We start from the raw sequence: 24,559 nt of genomic DNA on the forward strand, positions 1-24,559 counted from the left end.
TACACACACATATATAATCCCCCTGACAACAAGCACATGTTTCTTGAAGCATTTTTACAGCACTGGATGACGTGACCTAACAACAGTGAAATTTAGCTGCACGAAAGAAAAAAAAGACACAAAAAAGAGAAATGAAGTGAAGCATGTTTGTCATCAAATATGTGATGTGGAATTAGCTTGCACTACAGTTGTATTACTATGTATTATATGCGCCTGAACTAAAGGCACTGTAGATACCTGCACCAGATACACCACTGATGGGAAACAGTGAGTATGTATATATGTATAGTCGATAGATGCATATCTAATGTCGTAATGTCATCTGTGTGGCACTGGGTGATGATTTAGGACCAAGAGCTGAATATTTGTTGAATAAATCTATGTGTTAATAATGTTTAGCTGCAGCCCTTCACAGAATTTACATGGACAACATACAATTAATGACTTTTTTTTGTATTTTGGAAGACTTTAAGAAGAGACTTGGGATTGTGTCTAACTTACTGGTTTGACAAAGTGAGTCTATGCAGTACTGTGAAGAAACAAATGGACGGTCAAATGTGTGTCCATGGGCTGAATTAAGGCTTTATCTGGGTTCCTCAGTATCTATGAGCATGCTGAATCAGTGCCACGGTATAATGTACAGAACAGTAGGACCTTTGTGATGTCAGTTAATTAAAGATGCTGTTGACAGCTGCGACTTCTCCCTTAATGTGTCCTTTCAGCACATTCCCCCCAGCTGCATCACATTAGCCACCCAACACACAAATATACACACACACATATCTGCATGTAAACAATACAATAGTAGTGACATTTACTAAAGACCGAATGTGTTAAAAAGATTCACGTATATGAGCAAATATACGCTGTGAAGTTTGTTTGCACATAAATGAGGAACCTGTATTTCATAACTGTGCTTATTGTGTAAGAATGCAGAAACAGTTAGATGAATAATCATAACATATTCTCTACACCAATTGGTTCAACAGTAATAAACCCACTCCCACAAACTATTTCTGAGGTAGAGTTTCATTTCTAAAGTGGAAAATTAGTAAGTAAGAGGAAACTAATAATAACAGTTAACAACTAACAAGAGTTAATTCATAGATACCACTTGATTCTCTCATTAATGTATCAAACCTCTGTAGGTTTCATTCCTAGAAGATGATTGTCAGAAAACGGGGAAGGCGTTTTACTTTCACTTCAATCACAATGCTCTGTTTTGTTGTGAGTAATGGCAGATTAATCATCTCCACAGAGCTGCTATGCTATTTACACACCTTAAACATGCAATGATGCTCAAGTGATATAGAGACAAATAAACTAAATGAACAACAGGGCTCAGTCGTTTAATAACGCATATGTTAGTTGTAGGCTGATAGCTGTTCACTATCAATTTGGGCGATACCAAGTGTAAACGAGACTTATCCCAAACAGATGTAGAGTCAAGAACAGTAACCTAGGGTGGCCCATAGAGAATCATGCGCTGCTTTGCATGGCGTGTGTAAGAATGTGGGCCAGGTGAATGGTCGCAGTGTGAGCACATAACCGTGGGGTGGCGGTGTGGCGGAATATACACACAGTAAAACGGCGATGGTGACTCTGCTTTTGTGGAGAGAGTCGATCGATGGCGTCCTTCCAGCGGCGGCGGAGCAGAAAGACACACGTTTTACATAAGACAGGTTATTACAAAAGAGCGTTGCGGCGCGGCGAGATCACATGCGCGCGTCTCCGTCCTGGCAGCTACGTCATCGCCGCCGCGCGTTCTGATTGGCCTAAGCGCGGCAGAGAGGCGGCGCGAGGGACCGTGAAGGGGAAGGGGTGACTGTGGGCATGCGCGATGACGAGCGAGTCACCCCGTGGCCCTATGAAAGGCGAAATCCGTCCGTGGGAAGCGGCGTTTGGCATCTTGTCTCAGCGAGGAAGAGGAAGGAGCACTCGGAGGAACCGGACCCTCGGACACTGGCACCTACAAAGCGGACGTTCCTTCGGCGGGAAGTGTAGCTTCTCTCCCCCCTCCCCACTCTCCTCACCGCTCCGTAAACACTACCCAACCGACGGACACAACGCTAGCTGCGGAGAGACGTGGGCTTCCTCTCGCCTTCATTTCTCCACACAGGTAAGTCAAACGTGGCTCGTCTTTCATTCCCGGTGGACACATTCGCTGTATCCGTGTTTGGGACCCGTTAGCAGGATGTGATAGTGCTTTTATCGCGCTCCATCATGTGAGGCAGGCAGGACTCTGTGTGTGCTTGTGGAGGACTTTGGGCCGGTGTGACCGGTGATGATGCTGCTCTGACGGGAACATCAGGTCCTCACAACCGAGGCCATTGTTTCTTTATTTAATTGTTCCCTCAAATGCACCATAGTAGAGCCGTTATTGCTCTTTGATACCCCCAAGGTCTCCGTATCGTGGCCTTGTGACTCCACGCATCACTTACTATCAGCATCCCCTAGTTCCATGTGGATCCCCAGCCTGTCAGGGCCACAGGCACCATGTTACACAGTCAATAGTTACACAATGAAGGTTGACCTGACACAAATATGGTGACAAGAAAATGCGTTCACATGTCATTTAAGATATGCCACTCATATCTGGAATCCCACTTTTGGTGCCGAAACAGTGAATTCTCATATTTGTAAGTTGTTATTATGTTTATTTTGTCTTTGAATTAAAACTCAAAGATGGAGATTTTAGAAAAGGCCAACTGATCTAAAAGTAGTTAATATATATTTGTACCAGCTGGTCTCTGATGGGATTTCTGTCCTTTTAATGGTGTGAGTTGGCTCATAAGCGACCCTGAGTCATGATGTGTTGGACTGAAATAGTGAAATTCAAACAGACTTCTAAAATAAAGTAGGCATGTATTCAAATTTATTAAGGATTCATTTCATTTCCCGGGGTTAGTTACGGGGGATAAGAGCTCTATCTGGGACACAAGACCATGTGGCCATAAGGATTTATTGGGCCCTGAGGATGAGGTTGCCGTGGTAACAGGGCTAGGCAGGTGTGTGTCTGGCTGCGTACAGTACATGTGCTTTATGTGCCTTTGCATTTGTTAGTGGCACGTTGACTTAAAGGAGTAATAAAAAGAAGATGAAGCTGAGAGTTGCGTAATGACAGAGAATGCTGCGGGTTTGGATCCAGGCTGATATGTGAGGCGTGTTTGTTATCTGTGTGTTTGTGTAGGTTTGTTTTGTTTTGATCGGAGGGTGAGTTGAGAATAATTAAGGCGATAAGTAACCACTGATTTATAATTTGAACTGGTCTGAAAATTCCCCTGGGTCTTTATGAAACCTGTCACAACACTCAGTGGGATCGGCATGTGTGCAGCTCGGGTCGACAGCACCGAGCAACGAGACCACCGCAGCCTCTTGTTCCATGTCACAGACGAACACGACATCACCTTTGACTCTGGGCATTAGTCATTATTCAGACATTTGACAGTAACCGTTAGTTGGTCTCTGTTTCATACTGGTCCCTCCCGTCCCTGTTGGACCTGAGTGAGGTCTCCAGATCCAGCACGCAGGATCAGCTCACAGGCTGTGGGGCCAAGACGGGCCAAGGTGGAGGCAGAGTGACCTGAACTGGATCCCAGAAATGGATTCCTGGCCCTGTTTACTGGAGGCAGCATGTGACTAAGATTACACTGGAGTGCTGAGTCGGTCCGGGCCTTCCCACTGTGCTGTGGGAATGTGTGTGTGTGTGTGTGTGCGTAAGAGATTGGCACAATTGGTTTTAAATTGTTAAATTTTTTTATTTTTATTTTAAACAGTCTAATCTTTTCCTTTAATGAGTTGTATTTATCTGTTTTACAGTTGACATGCGAGTTAAGTTTGAAAGGAGTTCATCCCACACAACAGGATGTGTGGGATAACGTCAGACCCTCTAATTAAATGGCAATTAAACATAATACTTGACATTGTGCCCCATGTGACTCTTGCATATGAAGGACTTAACAACAAAGCCATTATTAAATCAGAATGTTGGCTAGGTTGCTTCACTGCTTTCATCTCTCTCATACAGGATCAGGGTTTGATTCCCTCCCTTTGTTTCCACTCTACTGATATCTGCAAGCTGCTTCTGATGCCACCGTCTATAGAGGGAATCACAACTTGTTGAGCCTGAATGACAAATCAGCCCTGAGTCAGTCAGAGCTCTTCATTCATCTGAGCCTGAGAAGAGACGGGGGAGGGAAAGTGTGTGTGTGTGTGTGTGTGTGTGTGTGTGTGTGTGTGTGTGTGTGTGTGTGTGTGTGTGTGTGTGTGTGTGTGTGTGTGTGTGTGTGTGTGTGTGTGTGTGTGTGTGTGTGTGTGTGTGTGTGTGTGTGTGTGTGTGTGTGTGTGTGTGTGTGTGTGTGTGTGTGTGTGTGTACTTTTGCTTGTGTGTGTTGAATGAGTGTTAATGCCAGTGACGTAAAGTGTGCGTGACTGTAATGTCATGTGTGGTACAGATGCACACGGGTGTGACGCTCATGCATAACTTACAGCAGGCAGCACATCCTCAGGTTTCCATAGAAGCTCCATAGGTACGGGCAGTGACATCAGGTTCCACTCAGGTCTATAATGTAGAGTAGAAAACATAGTGAGTTTAATGGAGAATGGTTAATGTATACTTTACATTCTGCTCTGTTACACCTTTCAGTGGCTCAGAACAGAACTGTCCATCAGCAAGCCTCTTGCTCTGGTCTCTGTGTCCCGCTCTACGTCCAGCAGGCTATGATCACCAAAATCCGTCTCTTAATGTATAAAATTACACTTGTCACGACTTAATATGTAAAAGTCAAATCGTATCTAATATGAATACAGAACTGCTACTGTGGAACAGACCAGAGTTCAGCTTCATACGGCTGCTGCTCAGGACAGGCGCCTCTTATCTGTTTGCCTTGTCATTAGTTTTGTCTGTACTAGTGTTGTCTGTACTCCCCCCCCCCCCGCCCCCCTACACACTGTTCTTGTGTTGGCTGTACCCCCCTCCCCTACACACACACAGGACCTGATAATGTACTTCACTAAAATACAACTGTTAAACTGTCGCCCATATTCTATAAACATGCTATAGTGCAGTAAGCCTGTTTCACCTGGTGTTGCTGTATTACACACACACACACACACACACACCATGTGATCATCACCAAATACAGTATGTACCTATTTTATTAGCTATAAAAACCTTTAGTGTCACAAGATGGGAAAGCAGAAGGAGCTCTGAGTCTGGGACACTTAGAGGCTGCGATCAGTCAGAAAGTGTTTCTTTGTTGACAATTGGAATCAAATGTATTTGATCTCTGCTTGTGCTGCATTCAAATCTCATAGTACTTTACTTTGGATAATAGCCAAATGATGCCATGTAAACCTACTTAAAGAAGCAGCACTGTGTTAATGAAGCGCCAAAGGGAAGCTGGTGGGCTCTGATTTAGGGGTGGGAGTGCAGCTCAGGGGGGCTTTAACAGATCTCCCAACAACAATGGAGATCTGGGTCTTAAAATATGACTGCTGGGCCTAATGCGAGCATGCCTGAGGCAGTGGGTGGTGGAGCCAGCAACCTGTGAGAAACAGTGTTACAGAGAACAAGAGAGAGCCGTGGCTGATGTGCTGCTGATGGCTGTGTGGGTGTAGGTGTTGCTGGGAGAGAAGGTGGACATTGTGTTTCACTGATCTAAATTCGTGGCGTAAGGCTTTCCTGCTGCTTTCAGGTTTCTTTATCTGAAAATGAGCATGTTGCATTATTTTGGCGTTACGCCGTTTGTTTGAGGCCCTGACAGACGTAAAGGCCAGCAGGCGACGCTAAACAAATAGAAGCGTCTCTTCATCAGACACCAGATCTTAATGATACAGCCGGAGGGAAATGTCATGATCGCTTTGTGCAGAATCCACAACGCAAACGCAGTGAGGTAAGACAGCATGAAGCCTCTGACGGGGGGAAAAGGCATTTGCCAGTTATTACGTGGATATTTAACAGTATTATGGCGGTTAAATCAAATCAAATCACTGTCATTGTATCACATCAGGAGCCCGGTGTGCTTTTATGCCGACACAATCGGTTCAGTTCTAATTGCCGTTGCCACTAAATGATCACATTTCCATTCTGTCGCTGTGCCGTTTCCTGTCCAGGGTTCATCCACACATTAAGATCTTGATGCACACACACACACGCTGTAGTCCATGTAGCAGAAACCCTGAGCGCTCTGCCTGTTCTCTCTTACTCGAGCCGACTGTGATGGCACCAGACAGACATGCTTATCCCCATTTACCTCTGCTCCACTGACAGGAAGTTCACCAAAGTAAACATGACCTTGCAGGCGTTTTAGTCCCTCCCACCCTCCCTCACTCCCCCTCTCCCTCCCTGCACTGAAATACGAGCCCCGCACTTGTGAACTGCCATGGTGGGTGTTGCCTCCTGTCATTCACATACTGTACACACACGCACACACACACACACACACACACACACACACACACACACTCGTACATATGCACACAAACGTGTTTCTATGCAAACAAACAGAGTCCAAATACAGTGAAACCTTCTTCTAGAGCCTTGCAGCAGTAAAAAGAACTAATAAGTACTTAACAAGGTTCACTAAATTCCATATATAAGTGAGTGAACACCTTGTAGGGTCGCACCTTTATGTAAACAAAGCATCCACAGGTGCACGTGTGCTGGAAGTGGAGCTCAGAACGTTTTTGCCATTTTACTGCAGATTCACCACATTTTTTATTTTAAACTCGTGTGAGGAAGCACACAGACGGAGCTGAAACACACTCAGCAGGGAAACACAGGTGGAGAAGCCCTGATGTTGGCAACGGCAATGTTTGTACAAAGGATGAATTTTAATATGTTAAAGTCAAAGGAGTGAGTAATAAGAGAAGTTAACGCTTTGTTTCTGGGGGGTTTTATTTTTATATTGCCTATCAGCAGAGGGAAGTTACCGACGACCTTACCTGTCATTAAACCTGCTGGTCTGAACTAGCTGATGATGTTAGATGATGAATAGAATGTTAATGTGTCAGAAATTGGAATGCCTAGCGACACAAGTGGCTGTTCTACACATATTGTTTGTGTTTGTGTTTTGTGGGTCTATTAAGACTGTAATTATTATTATTATTATTTTTTTATTTTTTTTACATTAATCATGAATTTTTAAGGTAAAATTCAGGAAATTATCACAGCAAAATTTAAAATCTTGTTGGAACGTACAGTAGTGAGACACACCCCACAGTTTAAGAACCACTTATCAAAACTCTAAATCACAAGTTTGATAAATGGATCCACTAAAAGATCCTTTTTCACTTTCAATCACACTTTGATTTGATGACACAACATGCAGCTCCACACTCAGGACTCAGGACTACACAGCTGCACCCTGAAACAAAACAAGGTGCTGGAGCTCAGTTGACCCAGAGCCCATAGAGTCTGCAGGAACTCATCCCTCCTCTCAAGCTGCTTGTAGGAATTCAGCGGTTTTCATGCCAACAAAGTAATCAAACATTAGAGAAACAGACTCTCTGCAGTCCCAGTTGCCAAAAAGTGATAAGCAGGTAAAGAACGGTCTCAGAGTTGATCGCACCGTCGTGAGGTTAGGAGCCGCTCAGCATGGGGCCTCTGAACCTTTGATACTTGTGTTAGTTTGTGTTCACCTTGTTCCCTCTGCACAGGTCACAATCTGAGCAAAAGTAGAAGGCAAACAGTTTAGTTTGCATTCTACATCTTCAGTTCAGTGAATCATGAAGCATTGAACTCCCTGAAGTGGAAGCCAGTTAAAGTAAACAAGTCTTAAACTAGTCATTTTGACTCACGTTCACGTAGACACACACACACATACACACATTTGTGGGCTATTTGGATGAGTCGACTCAATGCTACTGCTCTTATTGAACATAAGTCAGTTTTTTTATAATGTGAACTTCACTTCCTGTTAATGAAGATTGCACCATCTCCTTCAGTCAAATGATGGCCTGCCTGTTCACACTCAGCGCTGCTTTTGGGGCAGAGATTTCACACATTCTGCTCTCATAATGGAGTCTGGTCTCATGCAGGCTCTGAGTCATGGGAAGGTGTGCCTCACTGCTTCCTGCTCATGCACTGAAGGAGAATCACACAAATAATGAGCAGGGATCGGATAAGTGCGGTTAATTACATATTCTGTTCACCCTGCTAAAGTGTCAGCCGGGGTCACGCATGTAGAAGTGTTTCTCCGTCTCTGCAGCTCTCTCTTTGCTCTTTGCTCCGTGTGCCTGAGCGGTGTGTCAGCGGAAACACCAGCCGAAGGAAAACAGAAGCAGGAGGAAATCATGTCTCAATAGAAAAGGCCACAGAGGAAAAGGCCAAAGTGGAAAAGTCAATGTTTAGGCTCTGATGCTTTTGTGTGCTGGTGTTGCTGCTCTCCCCGTCGGGACCCGTTCACCCAGAGGTGGTTAATTATGTTAGTTTAGGTAATGACTCCCATGGTCAGTGGACTAATGTCCAAGCAGCTCCACTGTAGGTGTGGTTGATTACATAATAACTCATCCACATGCAAAGACTGTTATGATGGGTGAGGGTGTGTCTGCAGCATGTGGCTCCTGACTTTACTTTCCTCCAAAGTGGTTAGAAATGAAGAATGCTGAGCATCCAAATGGAAAAATGTCTTGTGAAGTGTTGAGTCTACCTGGATGAGTTTGATTGATGTTCAGACAGATGTTGCAACAGTAAAGAATCCGCCTGCATGACGTCAGAAGGATCTCAAACTATCCAGTATCATCTCAGATTTTCTGTTTTCTCTTAAATCCTTCTAAATGGTTTTCACGCTCACCACTGAACTAACGGCGTCGCTGCTACATCACAAACAACAATCACACTAATACATTCATCTTGTGATTGAATGCTGTCTGTCAAATTAACGTGTGTCTCACCCCCCTCTTCTTATCTTTGACCCGCTGTCTCCTCCCCTCTCCTGCCTCTCTTCTCCTCTCTCCCTCTTTCTCGCCCCCTCCTCCCTCCCTCCCTCCCTCCCTCCCTCCACACAGATGCTCCCAGCCGCCCGGCTTGACAGGAGTGATGGGATGTGTCAACTAGGTATTACACCAATCCCAACATCATACACTGCTAGCAGGGAGACTGGCTGGGTGGTCCAGGGGGATCACACACACACACACACACACACACACACACACACACACACACACACACACACACACACACACACACACACACACACACACACACACACACACACACACACACACACACACACACACACACACACACACACACACACACACACTAAAGCATCAGTCAGTACATTTTCATGCACATTAAAACTTCAATTACCGCATAATTAAGGCAACAAATAGACTTCACAAATGGAACTCTGCCTAAGTAACAGAGTGTCTATATATTCCATGATTGTGAAGTGAGTCTAAATGGCATTGGAGAAGGGCAGAATCCATAATTAGTCCATTAATGTGTGCATCTTTTTACATTAGCATCATATATAATAGATTAATGATAATGTCACGGTCTAGGTGCAGATTGTGTTTGTGGGGTTAACCTGAATAGCTGCAGCTGTCAATGACACAGATTTATGTTTCCACAGGAGCTTCAGATAGAGGATTGGTCAAGTTTTAAAAATTGCTGCTGCATATAAATGGTGGATTTAACCACAACAGTCAATATATAACGTTATGTATATATATATATATATATATGTATATATATATATAACGTAATTATAAATCCAGAGTTGAGGAAGAAGCCCCAAAGCTCCTGGCTGACGAGTCTGATGTTGGGATTGTTGCAAGTGTTTGTGTACATTTTCTGTATGTCGTTGTGTAAAATGTTTGTGAGGAAGGAAACTTGTTCTAAGCTTTATCATGGTCCAATTCTTCTTTATATGCATGTTAGTAACACCCAGATAAAGTCTTTAAATGTAGACTGAGTTCAGTGTGATGTTGTCTCAGCAGTGGGAGAAGCAGCTGCAGCATTTTAGCTTTCTTATCTGACAGAACCAGATTCCTTCAGGTCTGTCTGTCAGTCAGCCTCACCTGTGCCAATCAAACTCTCCTTTATTAACTATAGGCTATAATGATGACACAGTAAGCAGTATGACAGTCCCAAAGTGCTTGAGAAGAAACTATTTATCATTTTGTTGAAACAAACACAGCTCTTAGTTTCACAATCATGATGATGATGATGATTAATGTAGTAAAGCAGGAGGAAGGTCGGCAATCATAATGTGATTTTTACATTTAGGCTGTAAAATCAGACGGATCTCTTTGTATGGCAGTGATCTGTTCAATCTAAAATCACAATTGACTTGCAGTTTGTCAGTAATGAGATTTTCCCTTTTATCTTCTGTGTATCTGCTGCTTCATCAGCCCCTCTTGGCCGGACCAGCCCACAGTCTTCCTCTCTTTTGAACAGGAAGGTTGTGTTCAGCGTTAAATGGCTTGGTGGCTGGTTGATGTTCACAGATTGACCTGGTGTGCTAGTGTGACGCTATTGGTTGGGCAGGCAGGCTGGACCTCTGCTAGTCCAGTCCCCCCTCTCATCCCTCCCCTGCTCCCCTCCTCACCTCCTCCCTGACCAAACCCACTCCTGGATCTTTCCACTCTTTCTCCCTCTCCCCTCCTCTCTCCTTGTGTCCACTCTTGTTGTCACATGGGTTCCAAAACTGCGGTGTGTGTAAGAAAAGCAAACAAACCTTTTAAGCTGCAGCATCATGTCTTCCACTTACTTCCTAAATTACTGATTATGGTTCACTTTCCCCTAAGACTCAGGAAAAGCTGAACTGAAACGACCTCATAATCTTATTCCCACAATGGAGTTTAACTTTTAGCAACGTTTTTCGGTTTTATCCTGAGATGTTTATCGGCCCGCTCACGTGTCTCTATTTCCTCTCCCCTCTCTCACCAGACGAGTCAGCGCTGGACACTGTGACAAAGGAGCCGCCTGCTGCATCTGTGCCGGAGCGAGATCGGGGAGGGATCGGCAGAGAAGAAGACGAGCAGGAGGAGGAGGAGGAGGAGGAGATGGGCGTGGGGAAGAACACCTCGTCCAAAACCATGGACAACTGTAGTGAGGCAGCAAACTATGAAGAGGAGAGCAAACATGGAGACTTCTTTCCTGTTCCGGTACCTGAATATGTTTTTACCCTTAGATTCAAGACAACACACACACACACACACACACACACCTTTGGGACCACACCTTCATCAAACCTTTCATTGGTCTGTGTCACTAAAGTCATGTAGTCTTGGTTCAACAGCTTTTTTATTCCTGTCAAATCTGGCAACACAGACAAAATCACAAACTGCCAACACGCTTATAAAACACAAATAACCTTAAACCAACATGCGTAAGAGAAGGATAGCAAGCACGGGGTGAATCAGGCTTATCCTTCCTCTCCTTCGCCTCCTCTTCCTCATCAACACACTCGGCTGTCACTCCGCTGGTATTCCTATAGAAGGGAAGACCGTGACACTCCGTGACAAAAGAATTCTCCTGCCGATGACTGTACTTCCTTCTGTTTGGCAAATACTGACTTCCTCTTGGCTCCGGCCCTCAGCCTGATGGAGGGGAAATGTCAAAATAAAGCTTTTAGAATAATAATAGCAGCCCCCCTCCCCTCTCACCTCCTCCTTATTGTATTTACACTAAATGGGCTCATCGTCATCGTCATTCTTCACTCAGTCACTCTCTCGGCTGTGACACTGAAGCATCCTGCTCTAGTTCAGACTCAAAGATGGCCCACAGCGATCGGAGCACCTTTTGTCTCATTGTCTGAACAAGTTCAATAGAAAACAGACAAAAACAAGGACACGCAATATGGGCCCAGAATGTACGTTGCCGTTTATTCCGCGTCTTCCTCGTCGCTTTCCCGCTTCTAGATTATAGACTTTCCTTTACGGACATTTAACGTTTGCAGTAAAACAATCTGACTGGGTAGAGTGTGTTTGGTTGCGTGTGTGTGACCTTTGTCCTTGTTGTGTTGTATGTTGACATGGAGAGCACAAAGGTGCGCTGAATGAGAGGTCGCTCCTCTTCCTCCCGTCATTTGTGCGTCTCTCCGGGATTCCTCAGTAGAAGTTCAGCTGCATGATGTAATACAAACAAAGGGTTTATGCAAATGTTCTCACACACACACACACACACACACACACACACACACACACACACACACACACACACACACACACACACACACACACACACACACACACACACACACACACACACACACACACACACACACAAACACACATTCACGAGACAGACAGGTGGTACTTCTTATTCATTGATTTATTTTGACACATTTCTTCTTGCTACCGAATCACACCTTCATTATCTCTCTTGACACTAACATAAACGTTGACTTTGATGAACACAGACACACACTCGTGCTTGTTCTCTACTTGAAGCAGGCTGCTGGAGGCTCTTTGCATACAGTTTGCATCGGTAACATCCAGGTTGTGTAATCTGGTTGAGTACATATTCCAGTATGCTGGACTCTTAGGTGTGTAACGCTCACATGTATCGTCCTGTCACCTCCTGCACAGGAACATAGCAGCTCATCATCCACACAAACACTCTGGCCGTTGTGCTTTATTAAGCCTTTTCAGCAAACTGTATTTTAGTAAATTGCTTGGTGACGCTCCCTAAACTGTGTGTGTGTGTGTGTGTGTGTGTGTGTGTGTGTGTGTGTGTGTGTGTGTGTGTGTGTGTGTGTGTGTGTGTGTGTGTGTGTGTGTGTGTGTGTGTGTGTGTGTGTGTGTGTGTGTGTGTGTGTGTGTGTGTGTGTGTGTGTGTGTGTGTGTGTGTGTGTGTGTGTGTGTGTGTGTGTGTGTGTGTGTGTGTGTGTGTGTGTGTGTAGGTGGTGGTAAACGGAGTCCTTCAGGCGAGTGGAGACCAGGACACTGAAGACACAGAGCTGATGGCCATCTACACTAAAGAGAGTCAAGGAGCTGAAAAGGTAAAAGAAGAGGGAGAGTCATTTTCCGGACGCTCGGTCCTACGCTGTCATTTTAATCTCCTCTCCAAACTCGACATATACCCGAGCTCTCTCCTCCCTTGACAACCAGTTGAACACTTCTTGGTGGTTAACTTTCCCCGCTCACCTGGCCGTTTGCCAATCTGCCAATTTCCATTCCAAGTAGAAAGGTGATACTTACCACCAGAAGTCACTCGCCTAATCTCTTTGTTCTCCTTCCTGTGCGCACTTTCCTAACCGTCACCATGACTCTGCCCTTTTAAGAGTGAGGCTGTGTGTGTGTGTGTGTGTGTGAGAGAGGGTAGTATTCTCAAAAACATCTGAGTCATCATCTTTTCATAAATGGTGTGGCACTCCCGTGTGTGTGACTGCACTCATTTGTCATCTCTCATCAACATCTGGCCGCTATCTGTTCCCACGCCAACATGTCAGGTGGAGATGGGGTTAGTTGCATAATGAGGTGTGGTTGAGGGGGAAAATCAATAAGGAATGAAGTTTTTCCAACCTGCTTCTCTGTTTGTGTCTGCGTGTCCTTGTCCGTGTCCGTATCCGTGTCCGTATCCGTGTCCGTATCCGTGTCCGTGTGTGTGTCCGTGTGTTTGAAGAGCTCCATGTCCGAGACGCTGGACAGCACAGACAGCATGGATGCGAGGAGGTCTGATATGATCTACACCATCGAGGACACTCCATCCTGGTACCTTTGTGTGTTCCTAGGATTACAGGTCAGTCTGCAGACGAGCCAAAGTCATCAGTCAACCCACATTTTAAACGACAAACTGCTAAACATCCCCCACTTTGCTGACATTTCACAATTTCTGTTCCCGCTGGTCTCTCTGCAGCACTACCTGACGTGTTTCAGTGGAACCATAGCCGTGCCGTTCCTCCTGGCCGAGGCCATGTGTGTGGGCTTTGACCAGTGGGCCACCAGCCAGCTGATCGGGACCATCTTCTTCTGTGTGGGCATCACCACCCTGCTCCAGACAACGCTGGGCTGCAGGTACACACACTGGTAGCAGGTTAATGATGTGTTAAAGGGCCGACCTGTAGATCTTCTGTAGATCCACCTCTCCTCCATCTCCTCCAGTTTGTTTATAATCCTACTCTACTCTTGTGTCTAAGTACCATTCAAACACAATGCCATTGTTGAAGTAAAGTGCTTTTGTCCACTCTCCCTCTTCATGTCACTCTGGAGTGTGTGTGTGTGTTTGTACACATTCACACACACACACAGATTTCTAGTTTACATGTTGGTGTGAAGCTTTTCCCTCAACATGCACGATGCCACACACTGTACGTTTCATTAATGACTTCACACCTTCTTCCATCCACTCCCCGTCAAAAGGCCAGTTTCACACACACACACGCACACACACGTTCTCCCCCCGACCTGGAAAGCCCTCAGACATCTGATCCCACTGGGGTACGCAGGGTCAGAATCTCCCTTGGCAATTAAAGGCTTGCATTTTGTGATCCAGTTTCCATGTTGGTGCGAATGTTGCATAAGTAATGACTCGCCTGATAAAGCCCAGAGGACCTGTTGCCATGGATATTTCCTATCCAATGGATCAGTGATTTAATAAAAAAGGCTTTTGCCATTCAGAGTTAATCTCTTATATTTCTATGAGGCCTAATCTCTCCATTGTAACGGGGCCGCTTGTTAGTGTCTCACTATTGTGCAGCAACCAAATCGCCTCATTCATCTCAATCCAGACGGACTTGCTGTTCTCTTACACGCCAGCTTGTTGGCCTTGACTCATGGCCCAATAACAATGGTGTGTCGCAATACCCTCCTATCCATACTTCTTGTTTTACAAACACCTAGCAGGCAGGTGGCCAAGGCGTTTAGCTCCGAGCCCCAAACGTTAGACGGAGAATAACGTGACGTAAACACAGCAAATAAGCTTTGGCCGGGGGGGGAGGTGTGTGTGTGTGTGTGTTACAGAGAAGGAAACGATAGTCAAGGTTTCTGATGAGTAATGGTGAGAGTGATGAGAAAGAGTTGTTTGTGTGTCCAAATAATTACACACAATTACAGATATTGACAGAAGTTTTGCAGTTGCTTGAGTAACACGGTGAGAACATTATTTCTTGATTCTTTACTTTTACTCAAGTGTGAAACGTCAAAAGCAGCCATAACTCTTGTGAAAGGAGAAGAAGTACGCTGCAGGCCTTCCTCTGCTCCGCTCCCCTCACCCTCAGGGCTCTCTGCTGTCTCTGAGCTCTCTATTATCCTGGCCGGCCAATGAGCTCAGCACCGATCATGGCTCAGATTGATTTTTCTATTCAGTTTCTCAAAGCCGAGCGGCGCTGAGAGGTGAGACCGCTCTCCAGTCTCACCTCTCAAGCCAGAGGAGAGAAATGACACAAGAACCTCACGGGCTGCACTGAAATGGAGACGCTTGGCGCTGACAAAATGGTCGATTTGGAAACGACTTGCCACCTCGGTTAGAGATGAATGTAGAGAAAGTCTGTATGGCTGAAGTGTTGTGGTTTGGTGTTAGATGCTTGAGTTGAGTGCGGTGTTGTGAGATAAGGGAATCTAACTATCTACATTCCAGTCCGTAGCCACTTTCCTCACAGTTGCTGTCGTCCCTAAAGTTTTTCTTGTGCCGATCTCTTATCTCTCTGCCGGCAAACGGAACTTCTCAAAAAACACCTGACCCTCACAATGGAAACTAACAGATGTGATTGAGGGTATTTCTGCGTTATTATGTTTTTCTAAAGTGAACTTTCCTGCTTCCCTTTTGCTTTTCTCAGTCATAAGCCGTTCTCTCGATTCTTCCCTCGTCCCCCTGATCCGAGTGACGTGCGCTCTCATTAGCTCGACCCCGGACAGCTGACTCAACCACAAACCACAGGTGTCTCACAGGATGACAAACTGTGACTCATGGTTGTTAGTCCAACCTCATGGCCCCAGACCTGTTTTGAGATGCAGGTCATCTGATTAACCCTTTAAAACAACACACAAATACCTTAAAGTTCATGTGCTTAACTATATTTTGACCAAAGTGCCAGATAGCTCCTGGATGCTGAGGCCTCCACACAGTGAATGTGATAATCAAACAAAAGAGGAGAGTGTTTGGTGCGTCACAGGAACAGAGTGACTCAGTGATTGCTTAGGTCATTGAGCCGCTCTCCCAGAGCATCATATCACGCCTCTGGCAACTAAAATTAACCTTTACTCTCTCCACCCCTTGTGTTTGCCGCATTTGTAATCTAAAGGTAATCTAATGTCTCACAGTGAGTGTGTTTGTGTGTGTCCAGGTTGCCGTTGTTCCAGGCCAGTGCTTTCGCCTTCCTGGCCCCGGCTCGGGCCATTCTGTCACTGGACAAGTGGAAGTGTAACGTCACAGGTAATGCCTCCTCCTCCTCTTCATCATCTCAGTACAGACACAGGCTGATCTGATCTGATGTTTCCTTTTGTGACGTTGCCTTGACGCCAGGCCTCAGATGGGATTAGATTTACTTCTGCATGCTTCACGTATAAATAATATCTGGATTAGTGATTTGTGTTTCTTCTGACCTCTGATTGTTTATTTCCCACGAGCAGATGTTCCCATGCTGAACGGCACAGAGCTCTTCCACACAGAGCACATCTGGTATCCCAGGATACGAGAGGTGAGGCAGAGACGGAGCGAGGGAGTTAAGAAATTAAAAGTAGAAAGAGAAATTACAGTGAGAAAAATTTGCTTAAACACGTCTGGTAGAGATGGAGGAAGTTAAAAAAGAAGAAGTGAAATATGCTGAATGTGACACTGAGGCAGGAAGCCGTGCATGTGACCTGTGTCTGTACCTGGACCCTGGCTGATGTTTGCGTAGGCCACATGGTTATTGTTCTAACTGAATTACTTAAACTGGATTGCCGGAACAACAGCCGCCTGAGGGCAGGTTGAGGGGGGACGTGTTGTGTGAACACTGACAAGAGAGAAAACAAAGAGCAGAGAGGAGAGGAGGACAAACGGGATAGTCTCTTAGAAAAGATCAGATGGGAATAGACCCCAAAGCGTCTCCACCTCCGTCTCAGATCATTCACTTACATCTACTCTGCTTGTTGCTCATGAAATTTGGTTTAACTGAATGTTTTCATTTGTAACATTGAAGCATCGTCTCTGTTTGTTTGGTCCACAGATCCAAGGTGCCATCATCGTGTCGTCCATGATCGAGGTGTGCATAGGAGCTCTGGGTCTGCCTGGACTCCTGCTGAAGTACATCGGACCTCTGACCATCACGCCCACCGTCACGCTCATCGGCCTGTCGGGTTTCCAGGCGGCGGGTGAAAGAGCGGGAAAACACTGGGGCATCGCTATGCTGTAAGCAGAGGGACAGAGGGACGGCCTCAAACCTGTGTGTGTGTGTGTGTGTGTGTGTGTGTGTGTGTGTGTGTGTGTGCAAATGGGGCGTGGCCTATATGGAGGGATGATTTGATTATTTGGCTTGCGGTGCAAAGGTCATCGGCCGAAACACAAACTCTTGTCTTTCTGGTCAAACCTGAGCACCGTGTTTCAGTGAAATCTGACGATCACTGGCCAGGAGTCGAGTTTCCGGGTCGCTGCTCTGCTCTGAGCGGCTGTGATTGTGTGATAAGAGACGCTCTGGATGAAATCAGACTGGAGGCACAGAATCCAAACCTAGCCTTGGTTCCCTGCTCGTCCTGCTGTGCTGTGGCTGTTCTCACACACACATGACGCTGCAGGGGCTCCACTCCCTCACTCCACAGGGACAGAGGGGGGAGATTTGCTCCTAATTGCCTCTGATTGCCTCTTTCTCATGCAGTTACACTAATTAATTGGCACATATGCCTCTGGCCTCCTAGTCAGACTTAACAGAGGAAATTTAGATTTCGACTCTGACTCTGGGGGATGAGAGGGAACATAGGTGGAACACACACACACACACACACACACACACACACACACACACACACACACACACACACACACACACACACACACACACACACACACACATGCTCCCATTTCCTCCCGGGGGAACGGATTCATGTGAGCCAGAAACTGATAGTGTTTTCTCTCTGCAGGACTATTTTCTTGGTGCTGCTCTTCTCCCAGTACGCCAGAAACGTTCAGTTCCCTCTGCCCGTCTACAAAGCTAAGAAAGGCTGGACCTCGTACCGGCTACAAGTCTTCAAAATGTTCCCTGTGAGTACAAAAGCTCAGCTGCTCTTCCTGTTTCTGTCCCTTTCTTCTCCGTGTTCCCTGAATGTCGCCCACCTAGCGCCACATCAGCATCCTTTGTGTTCCCGTCTCTCTCTTGCATCGTGCAGCTCAGCTCATCTCGCTCCCCCTGGGTGGTTAAGAGGCTTTTGCCTTCGCACGCCATTGTGTTCGTGTGTCAATCTGTCTTTTGCTGCCCTCTGCTGGTCGTAAGTCAAATAAGACACTGCGGGCCTGCCAGGTTGATATTAGAGTCCTACTAAAGTCTTCAGTCAGCCTGGTTGTATCCCCGTCTCCTCAAAGGTCAACCTGCTGCTGAGTCACGACTGTAAAAGTGTTTAGCTGGACTTCATTGTGTTGTAACCACGGAAATCTCCTAAACCTCTCGTCTCTGATCCTGTACGTCAAAGGCTTCTGTGTGTAACTCTCTTGTTTCCTCACACACACACACAGATCATCATGGCCATCCTGGTGTCGTGGCTGCTGTGTTTCATCTTCACCGTCACCGACGTTTTCCCACCAGAGAAGGAGAAGTACGGTTACTACGCCCGCACAGACGCACGCCAGGGGATCGTGGCTGCGGCGCCGTGGTTCAAGATCCCCTACCCCTGTGAGTGTGTGTGTGTGTGCTGTGTAGGTAGGATTCTCTCGTGTGATGTCGTGTGTGATCATCAGTGAGACGTTGACCCCCACTGTGTTCTTACCCTGCAGTCCAGTGGGGCGTTCCCACGGTAACGGCTGCAGGAGTGATAGGAATGATGAGCGCGGTGGTCGCCAGCATCATTGAGTCGATTGGAGATTACTACGCCTGCGCCCGTCTCTCCTGCGCCCCTCCGCCTCCCATCCACGCCATCAACAGGTAACGCTACAGCGCCACCATCAGGTTTAATGGAACAGGACGCTTCTTAATGTGAGGAAAGATCTGGAACGTTCTGCTCTCTGTCTCTGCAGGGGCATCTTTGTTGAAGGTATCTCCTGCGTACTGGACGGTCTTTTTGGGACAGGAAACGGCTCCACCTCCTCCAGTCCCAATATAGGCGTGCTTGGAATCACAAAGGTAACAAACGGACACACACACACACGAAGCTCAGATGATTCATTCCCATCTCCCTCTTCCCGGCCCGGTCTGATCGTCTCCCCGCTGATCTCCCCTGCTCCTCTAGGTGGGCAGCAGACGTGTGATCCAGTACGGGGCGGCCATGATGCTGCTGCTGGGCCTGATCGGTAAATTCAGCGCTCTGTTCGCGTCCCTGCCCGACCCGGTGCTGGGCGCTCTGTTCTGCACCCTGTTTGGTATGATCACTGCTGTGGGCCTGTCCAACCTGCAGTTTGTAGACCTCAACTCCTCCAGGAACCTCTTTGTACTGGGCTTCTCCATCTTCTTTGGATTGATGCTCCCAAGCTACCTCAAGAAGAACCCGCTGGTCACAGGTGAGTGGAGAGGAGGGGAGGGGAGGGGAGAGGAGAGGAGAGGAGAGGAGAGGAGAGGAGAGGAGGGGAGGCGTGCATGCAGGCTGTGACCTCTCTGAGCCGCTGTGTGACTCTTTCTCTCTTCTTCTCCAGGCATTGTGGAGATCGATCAGGTGCTGAACGTGCTCCTCACCACCGCCATGTTCGTAGGAGGCTCGGTGGCTTTCGTTCTGGATAACACCATCCCCGGTAAGGCTCAGCTCACTCATACCAACACGATTACAGATGATGTGTCAACTGTGACTCAGCCTGTAAGATCAAGAGCAAACACATTCTTATTGTTATCATGAATCTAATGTAAAGAAAGCAGCCACAGACTCCAGAGGATGAACGTCTCTCCTGCCGCCTCCTCAGGTTCTGCAGAAGAACGCGGCATCAGGAAGCTGAACCGAGGCTCTGGCCTCAGCGCAACCGAGCTGGAGGGGATGCAGTCGTACGACCTGCCGTTCGGGATGGACTTCATCCGCAGACATCACGTCTTCACGTACCTCCCCATCAGCCCCACGTTCGCCGGCTACAAGTGGGGGAGGCTACGGGGGACGTGCAGGAGCAGGATGGGACACGGGGAGAAGGGAGGCATGGGAGGGGAGGCGAGCACCACGGCGGGGGAGAGCCGGGTATAGCTGAGGGCCGAGTCCGAGGAGGAACGGAGAGATGGTGCACTAAGATGAAAGGATGGGAGAGTGGAGGACAGAGACGATGCAGGATTTGGGATTGTAAGGAAATGTGACGTGCCAACCCCCCCCCTGCCCTGCCCCGGCAACGCCCCCCTGCCCCGGCCCCGCCCCTGTCGATGCGTCCTCTTTAGCTTGACTCCGCCTTTTCTACCTATGCTATTCCGAGCATGCTTCCTTTGCAAGTCGCAGCAGCATGCTCCTAAAGATGTCGTCCTTAGAGAGAGCAGGTGGTGTGTGTGTGTGACGGTGCGTTCATGGCCCTAGCACGTTTCCTACGCAGACCTGGAGCCCACACACACACCAAGCTCACTTAAACATGCAACATACACACAGGTTTTGTAAATGAAGGGTTATGCAAAAGTTGCGTATGACTCATTTGCACGTAGACTCATTATGTTTATCATTACAGCTGCACCATCACACACACACACACACACACACACACACCCTCGCCAAACCTGGCCGGAAGGTTGACGGTTCAGTCCGGTTCCCCCACAGTCAGGCTCGGTGATTGTGGACTTTTCTTTCACACTCTCATGTCACTCGGCCGCTCGCTACTCCATTATTGCTCAACTCATCATCGCCTCGTCCACAACATCCAACCAACAACCAGCCAACATCCCTCACTGTCAGTATTACATGGATCAAAGCCTGAGACACACACACACACACACACACACACACAGCGGTGGCTCTCTACTGTAAAGCCCTTTGAGACATTGTATGTGATATCAGGCTGTAGAAAGAAAGTGTAAGCAAAACGTTTAAGTTTAAAAAGCTAAACCCTGACAGCAGAACAGTAAAAGTCTCTGTGATGTAATCGTCTCCCCTCTCAGCTGTCAAATCAGATGGCCACCTCGTTCTGATGGGCGTGTCCTGTCAGCCCTGCACACTGTTACACTAGCGGGGCGTGACGGCGTCGGGGTTGCGGACAGAGTCGTACCTCCCGTTCTCTCCGTGACGTCATCGCTGGCGTCAAAGTTCCCTTCCTCTGCGGTGGCGAGCGTTCCCTTCCCTTACATTCCTCCTCCCATCCTCAGTTACTCACCGGCCTCCCCCCTCTCTCATCTCATCTCATGTGCTGTTTACTGCTGATGTGTGTTACTGTGGTGTCGTCCCTCAGTGTGCAGGAGCTCACGTCTGTGCTGCTGCTGCTGATCTGGCAGCCGACACTGAGCTGAGACTGAATCCTGGATCTGACCGCCGCGTGCCTCTGATGTTTGTACGGTGAAACACAAACGAGTGCAGTGTCATCATCAGTCGCACAACAAGGACAACAACTGCCAAAAGAAAACACAAGATTTGTTCAACCAAAATGCGAAAAGCACTTAAGTTAAATTGAACTCTCCTCCTCTTCTTCTTCTTCTGTTACCTTTCTACCAAAACCAGCTCACTAACCATGACGTCATCACATCCACCTGCTCTGTTCTCCTTTTCCTGTTCAGGTTATTTATTTATTTTGATGGTTATTGATTATTTGAAGCAGATTTTTGTGTCTTGCACAATGTTAAAGATATTTATTAGTATTTTAATTCACACAAGATTTGGTTCTTAAAGGAAGTTTGCTTGTTCTCATTCCATTCCTGTGATTTCAGAGGAAACCAAACCGTTCAGCCGGATCACCGGTCGTTCAGCCCCCGGGCCTTTTTTATCATAAACTTCTAAACGGTGCCAAGAACAGCAATACCATAGCAACTGAAACCCAGACAACTCCGCCGCGTCGTGGTCGATCCGTCTGAGCCTTTTGTCTTTGATCTCACCCAGCTGATGACCTCGCAGTCTCAACCTCGCAGGCCGTAGCTGTAGTATCAGTGTTATGTGAGGTGGCTGTTGAGCTCTAGAGGGCACTGTTGCCACACTAGTTTCCTGTCTGCCTGTCTCCCTGCCGTCACTGTAACCCTATGGCGAGCAGCCTGATGAGGAGGAGGAGGAGGAGGACAGCCGGGCCTGTGCTCGCCTTGTTTATCACAATACGCAAAGTTTTGATCTCGTCTCCTGTCATTACACGTTCATGCAGCTTCACCTCTTCCAGCTCATCCCTGCGCTCTCTCTCTCTCTCTCTCTCTCTCTCTCAGTCTCTCTCTCAGTCTCTCTCTCTCTCTCTCTCTCTCTCTCAGTCTCTCTCTCTCTCTCTCTCTCTCTCTCTCTCTCTCTCTCTCTCTCTCTCTCCCCACACCTTTACTGTAGGTCTGGGTGAGTTTGGGTGTTCCCGGTTATGTTTAGTATTCCCGTTATCCCCCTCTTGGGAATTCTGGCTGTCGATTCGTTCCCGCACACAGAGGAGCAAATCCAGATCGGTTGCTTTGTTAAGACCCTGTTAGTGTGTTAGTGTATCCGGGGTGAAGTTGACCTCCGGCTCTGTTACATCATCTCACTTCCTGTTGAAGCGAGCGTACGTACCTTTTTTTACAAACTCTTTTTGTAGAATTTCCTGATATCCTGATATGAATACACAGCACCTCCTACTGACGGGATCTGGTATAGGAAAACAACTAACGGGCCCAAACACACACACACACACACACACACACGCGCCACCATTTACCAGATGGGGACTCACTACCTCATATTTCCAGGGGGTGCAGGGAGTCGTGTTCCCTGCTGCCTTCATGGACGGGGAGCGCTCTGGGTCCATATCTGTGCCTGAACGCAGCGTCTCTCCTGACTCGGACCTTCAGCCTAACATGTTTCCCCCTCCCTCTCATCGACCTTATGCAGTTTTACAAGACGTACCGCGTTTCTCAAGTGGTCGTTGCACAAAACCAGACTCACTCTAGTTTACTACAAACTTCAAAGAAACAGAATTTTCCCAGCAGACGGCGCTTTAGAAAGCGGCCATTAGGTGTGTGACAGCGACTCGTCGATCCCTTTCAGTTGTTTTGAAGGGGGCTGCTAGCTGAAGATTATGAAGTGTGTGTGTGTGTGTTATCTTTTGTTTCAATGTGTGCGTTTCTTTTCCTTTTTTATACATCATTTTTAAGTTTTTACCAGCAGATCTTTGTAAGAAAACAGATCGTACCTTTTTGAATCCTAACTCGAGCTGGAACCAGAAGCGGTTTTGTTGTGTACATTTTATTTCAAAGTAAAAGCATTGAAATCCTCATTATAAACTCTGTGGTTTGGTGGAGTCCTTCTGTTTGTGTTGGACCTTTTTTCCTTTTTCTAATTGTATCTCTTAACATTGCTAATATTACATTCTGTCTCATGTTAAACACATTTTACAGTACAAATCAAAGAACAATCTGAGAATCCTAAAAAGTATATGTAAAAATAAATGTGTACATATATATATAAATATATAAATGAGTAATGTGCGCTAACCATCAATCTGCTACAGAGATTGTGTTAATTAAAGCAACCAAATGTTTTATTCTGTGTTCTTAAAGTTATTTAATAAGATGTTACAGAATGAATGCAGTCTGATGTCTTTATTGGTCTCTCTACCTGCTTACAAACGTCCTAATCGGTTAAAGTCGGCTCAGCAAAGTGTAGATACACTGAAATGGGCCGCCAGTTTGTGAAAGTCCCTCCTTATCGTCCCCCCATCATGCCAGAGTCCACCGACATCTGCCCCCTGTGTCAGCACAGCAGGATGTGCGGCCGCTCGGCTCTCCTCTGCTGGACTCGTCCCGGCGTTTCCTCTTCCTTCTGTGTTGTTCCATCTGTGAAGGTGATCACACAGGAATAGCAATCGCAAGTTTGAGACGTTTCTTTCTGATGATGATGTTAGCTGTTGATCTTGAAGCTTAGTGGTTCTCTGTGAGGAGCCGTGTGTTTGGATCGACCGTTAGTCTTCATCATCACCGTCATTCTGACCACTTTCTCATTGCTCCTCCTTGAATCTTCTCATCAAACTTGGTGGACATGTAAATACATCACTTATGAAAAAAAACATCCACAACAGTTAAATTCTTAATTCAATTCGAAAAGCAGCTGATTTCACTGATTTCACAAACTTTCAACCACAGAGGAGAAACTCACAATGAAGGAATTAAACTGTTAGGTTGGAAGGAGAACACACACACACACACACACACACACACACACACACACACACACACACACACACACACACACACACACATCTCCACGGACACACCTCCACGGCACATGGTCACACACCCCTGGTCTCATCATTAGAGTAATTATTGAGGACTACTCGGCCTTGGCGGATGTACTGTATGCGTTTTTTGAGTGATGGCTAAATTCATATAGCTGTATTGTTTCTTACAGTCCATTAAACTGCAGATAGGCCATCGTGTGTGTGTGT

General features: G+C 46.7%; 1 protein-coding gene across 3 annotated transcripts; it reads left to right on the plus strand.

Annotated features, from left to right (window-relative positions):
* The first annotated feature begins 1,826 nt into the window (after nt 1-1,826).
* On the plus strand, nt 1,827-23,698 carry slc23a2 (solute carrier family 23 member 2). Of its 3 annotated transcripts, none has more exons than XM_076149585.1 (16): nt 1,827-2,119; nt 9,010-9,058; nt 10,898-11,117; nt 12,854-12,953; nt 13,577-13,693; nt 13,811-13,968; nt 16,236-16,324; nt 16,522-16,589; nt 17,100-17,281; nt 18,007-18,127; nt 18,596-18,752; nt 18,854-19,001; nt 19,094-19,199; nt 19,306-19,573; nt 19,706-19,801; nt 19,967-23,698. In XM_076149585.1, the coding sequence occupies exons 1-16, from the start codon at nt 1,841-1,843 to the stop codon at nt 20,233-20,235; spliced, it is 2,427 nt and encodes an 808-aa protein (XP_076005700.1). In that variant the 5' UTR covers nt 1,827-1,840; the 3' UTR covers nt 20,236-23,698. The 3 variants fall into 3 exon arrangements, with proteins under 3 accessions (XP_076005700.1, XP_076005702.1, XP_076005701.1); XM_076149586.1 differs by lacking the exon at nt 1,827-2,119 and adding an exon at nt 3,817-4,147; XM_076149587.1 differs by lacking the exon at nt 9,010-9,058 and having other exon boundaries at nt 1,994-2,119.
* The last annotated feature ends 861 nt before the right edge of the window (nt 23,699-24,559 follow it).

Source organism: Genypterus blacodes, unplaced genomic scaffold (genome assembly GCF_046128005.1).
Source record: "Genypterus blacodes isolate CSIRO-AG114 ecotype Tasmania unplaced genomic scaffold, CSIRO-AGI_Gbla_v1 ptg000045l_1, whole genome shotgun sequence".
NCBI classification, from domain to species: Eukaryota; Metazoa; Chordata; class Actinopteri; order Ophidiiformes; family Ophidiidae; genus Genypterus; species Genypterus blacodes.

Bases quoted from the DNA above. Each gene is read 5' to 3' on its own strand.
- slc23a2 (XM_076149585.1), top strand. From the start codon at position 1,841: ATGACGAGCGAGTCACCCCGTGGCCCTATGAAAGGCGAAATCCGTCCG. The intron at 18,128-18,595 runs GTGAGTACAAAA...ACACACACACAG, and splicing joins AAGTCTTCAAAATGTTCCCT to ATCATCATGGCCATCCTGGT. The intron at 19,802-19,966 runs GTAAGGCTCAGC...CCGCCTCCTCAG, and splicing joins TCTGGATAACACCATCCCCG to GTTCTGCAGAAGAACGCGGC.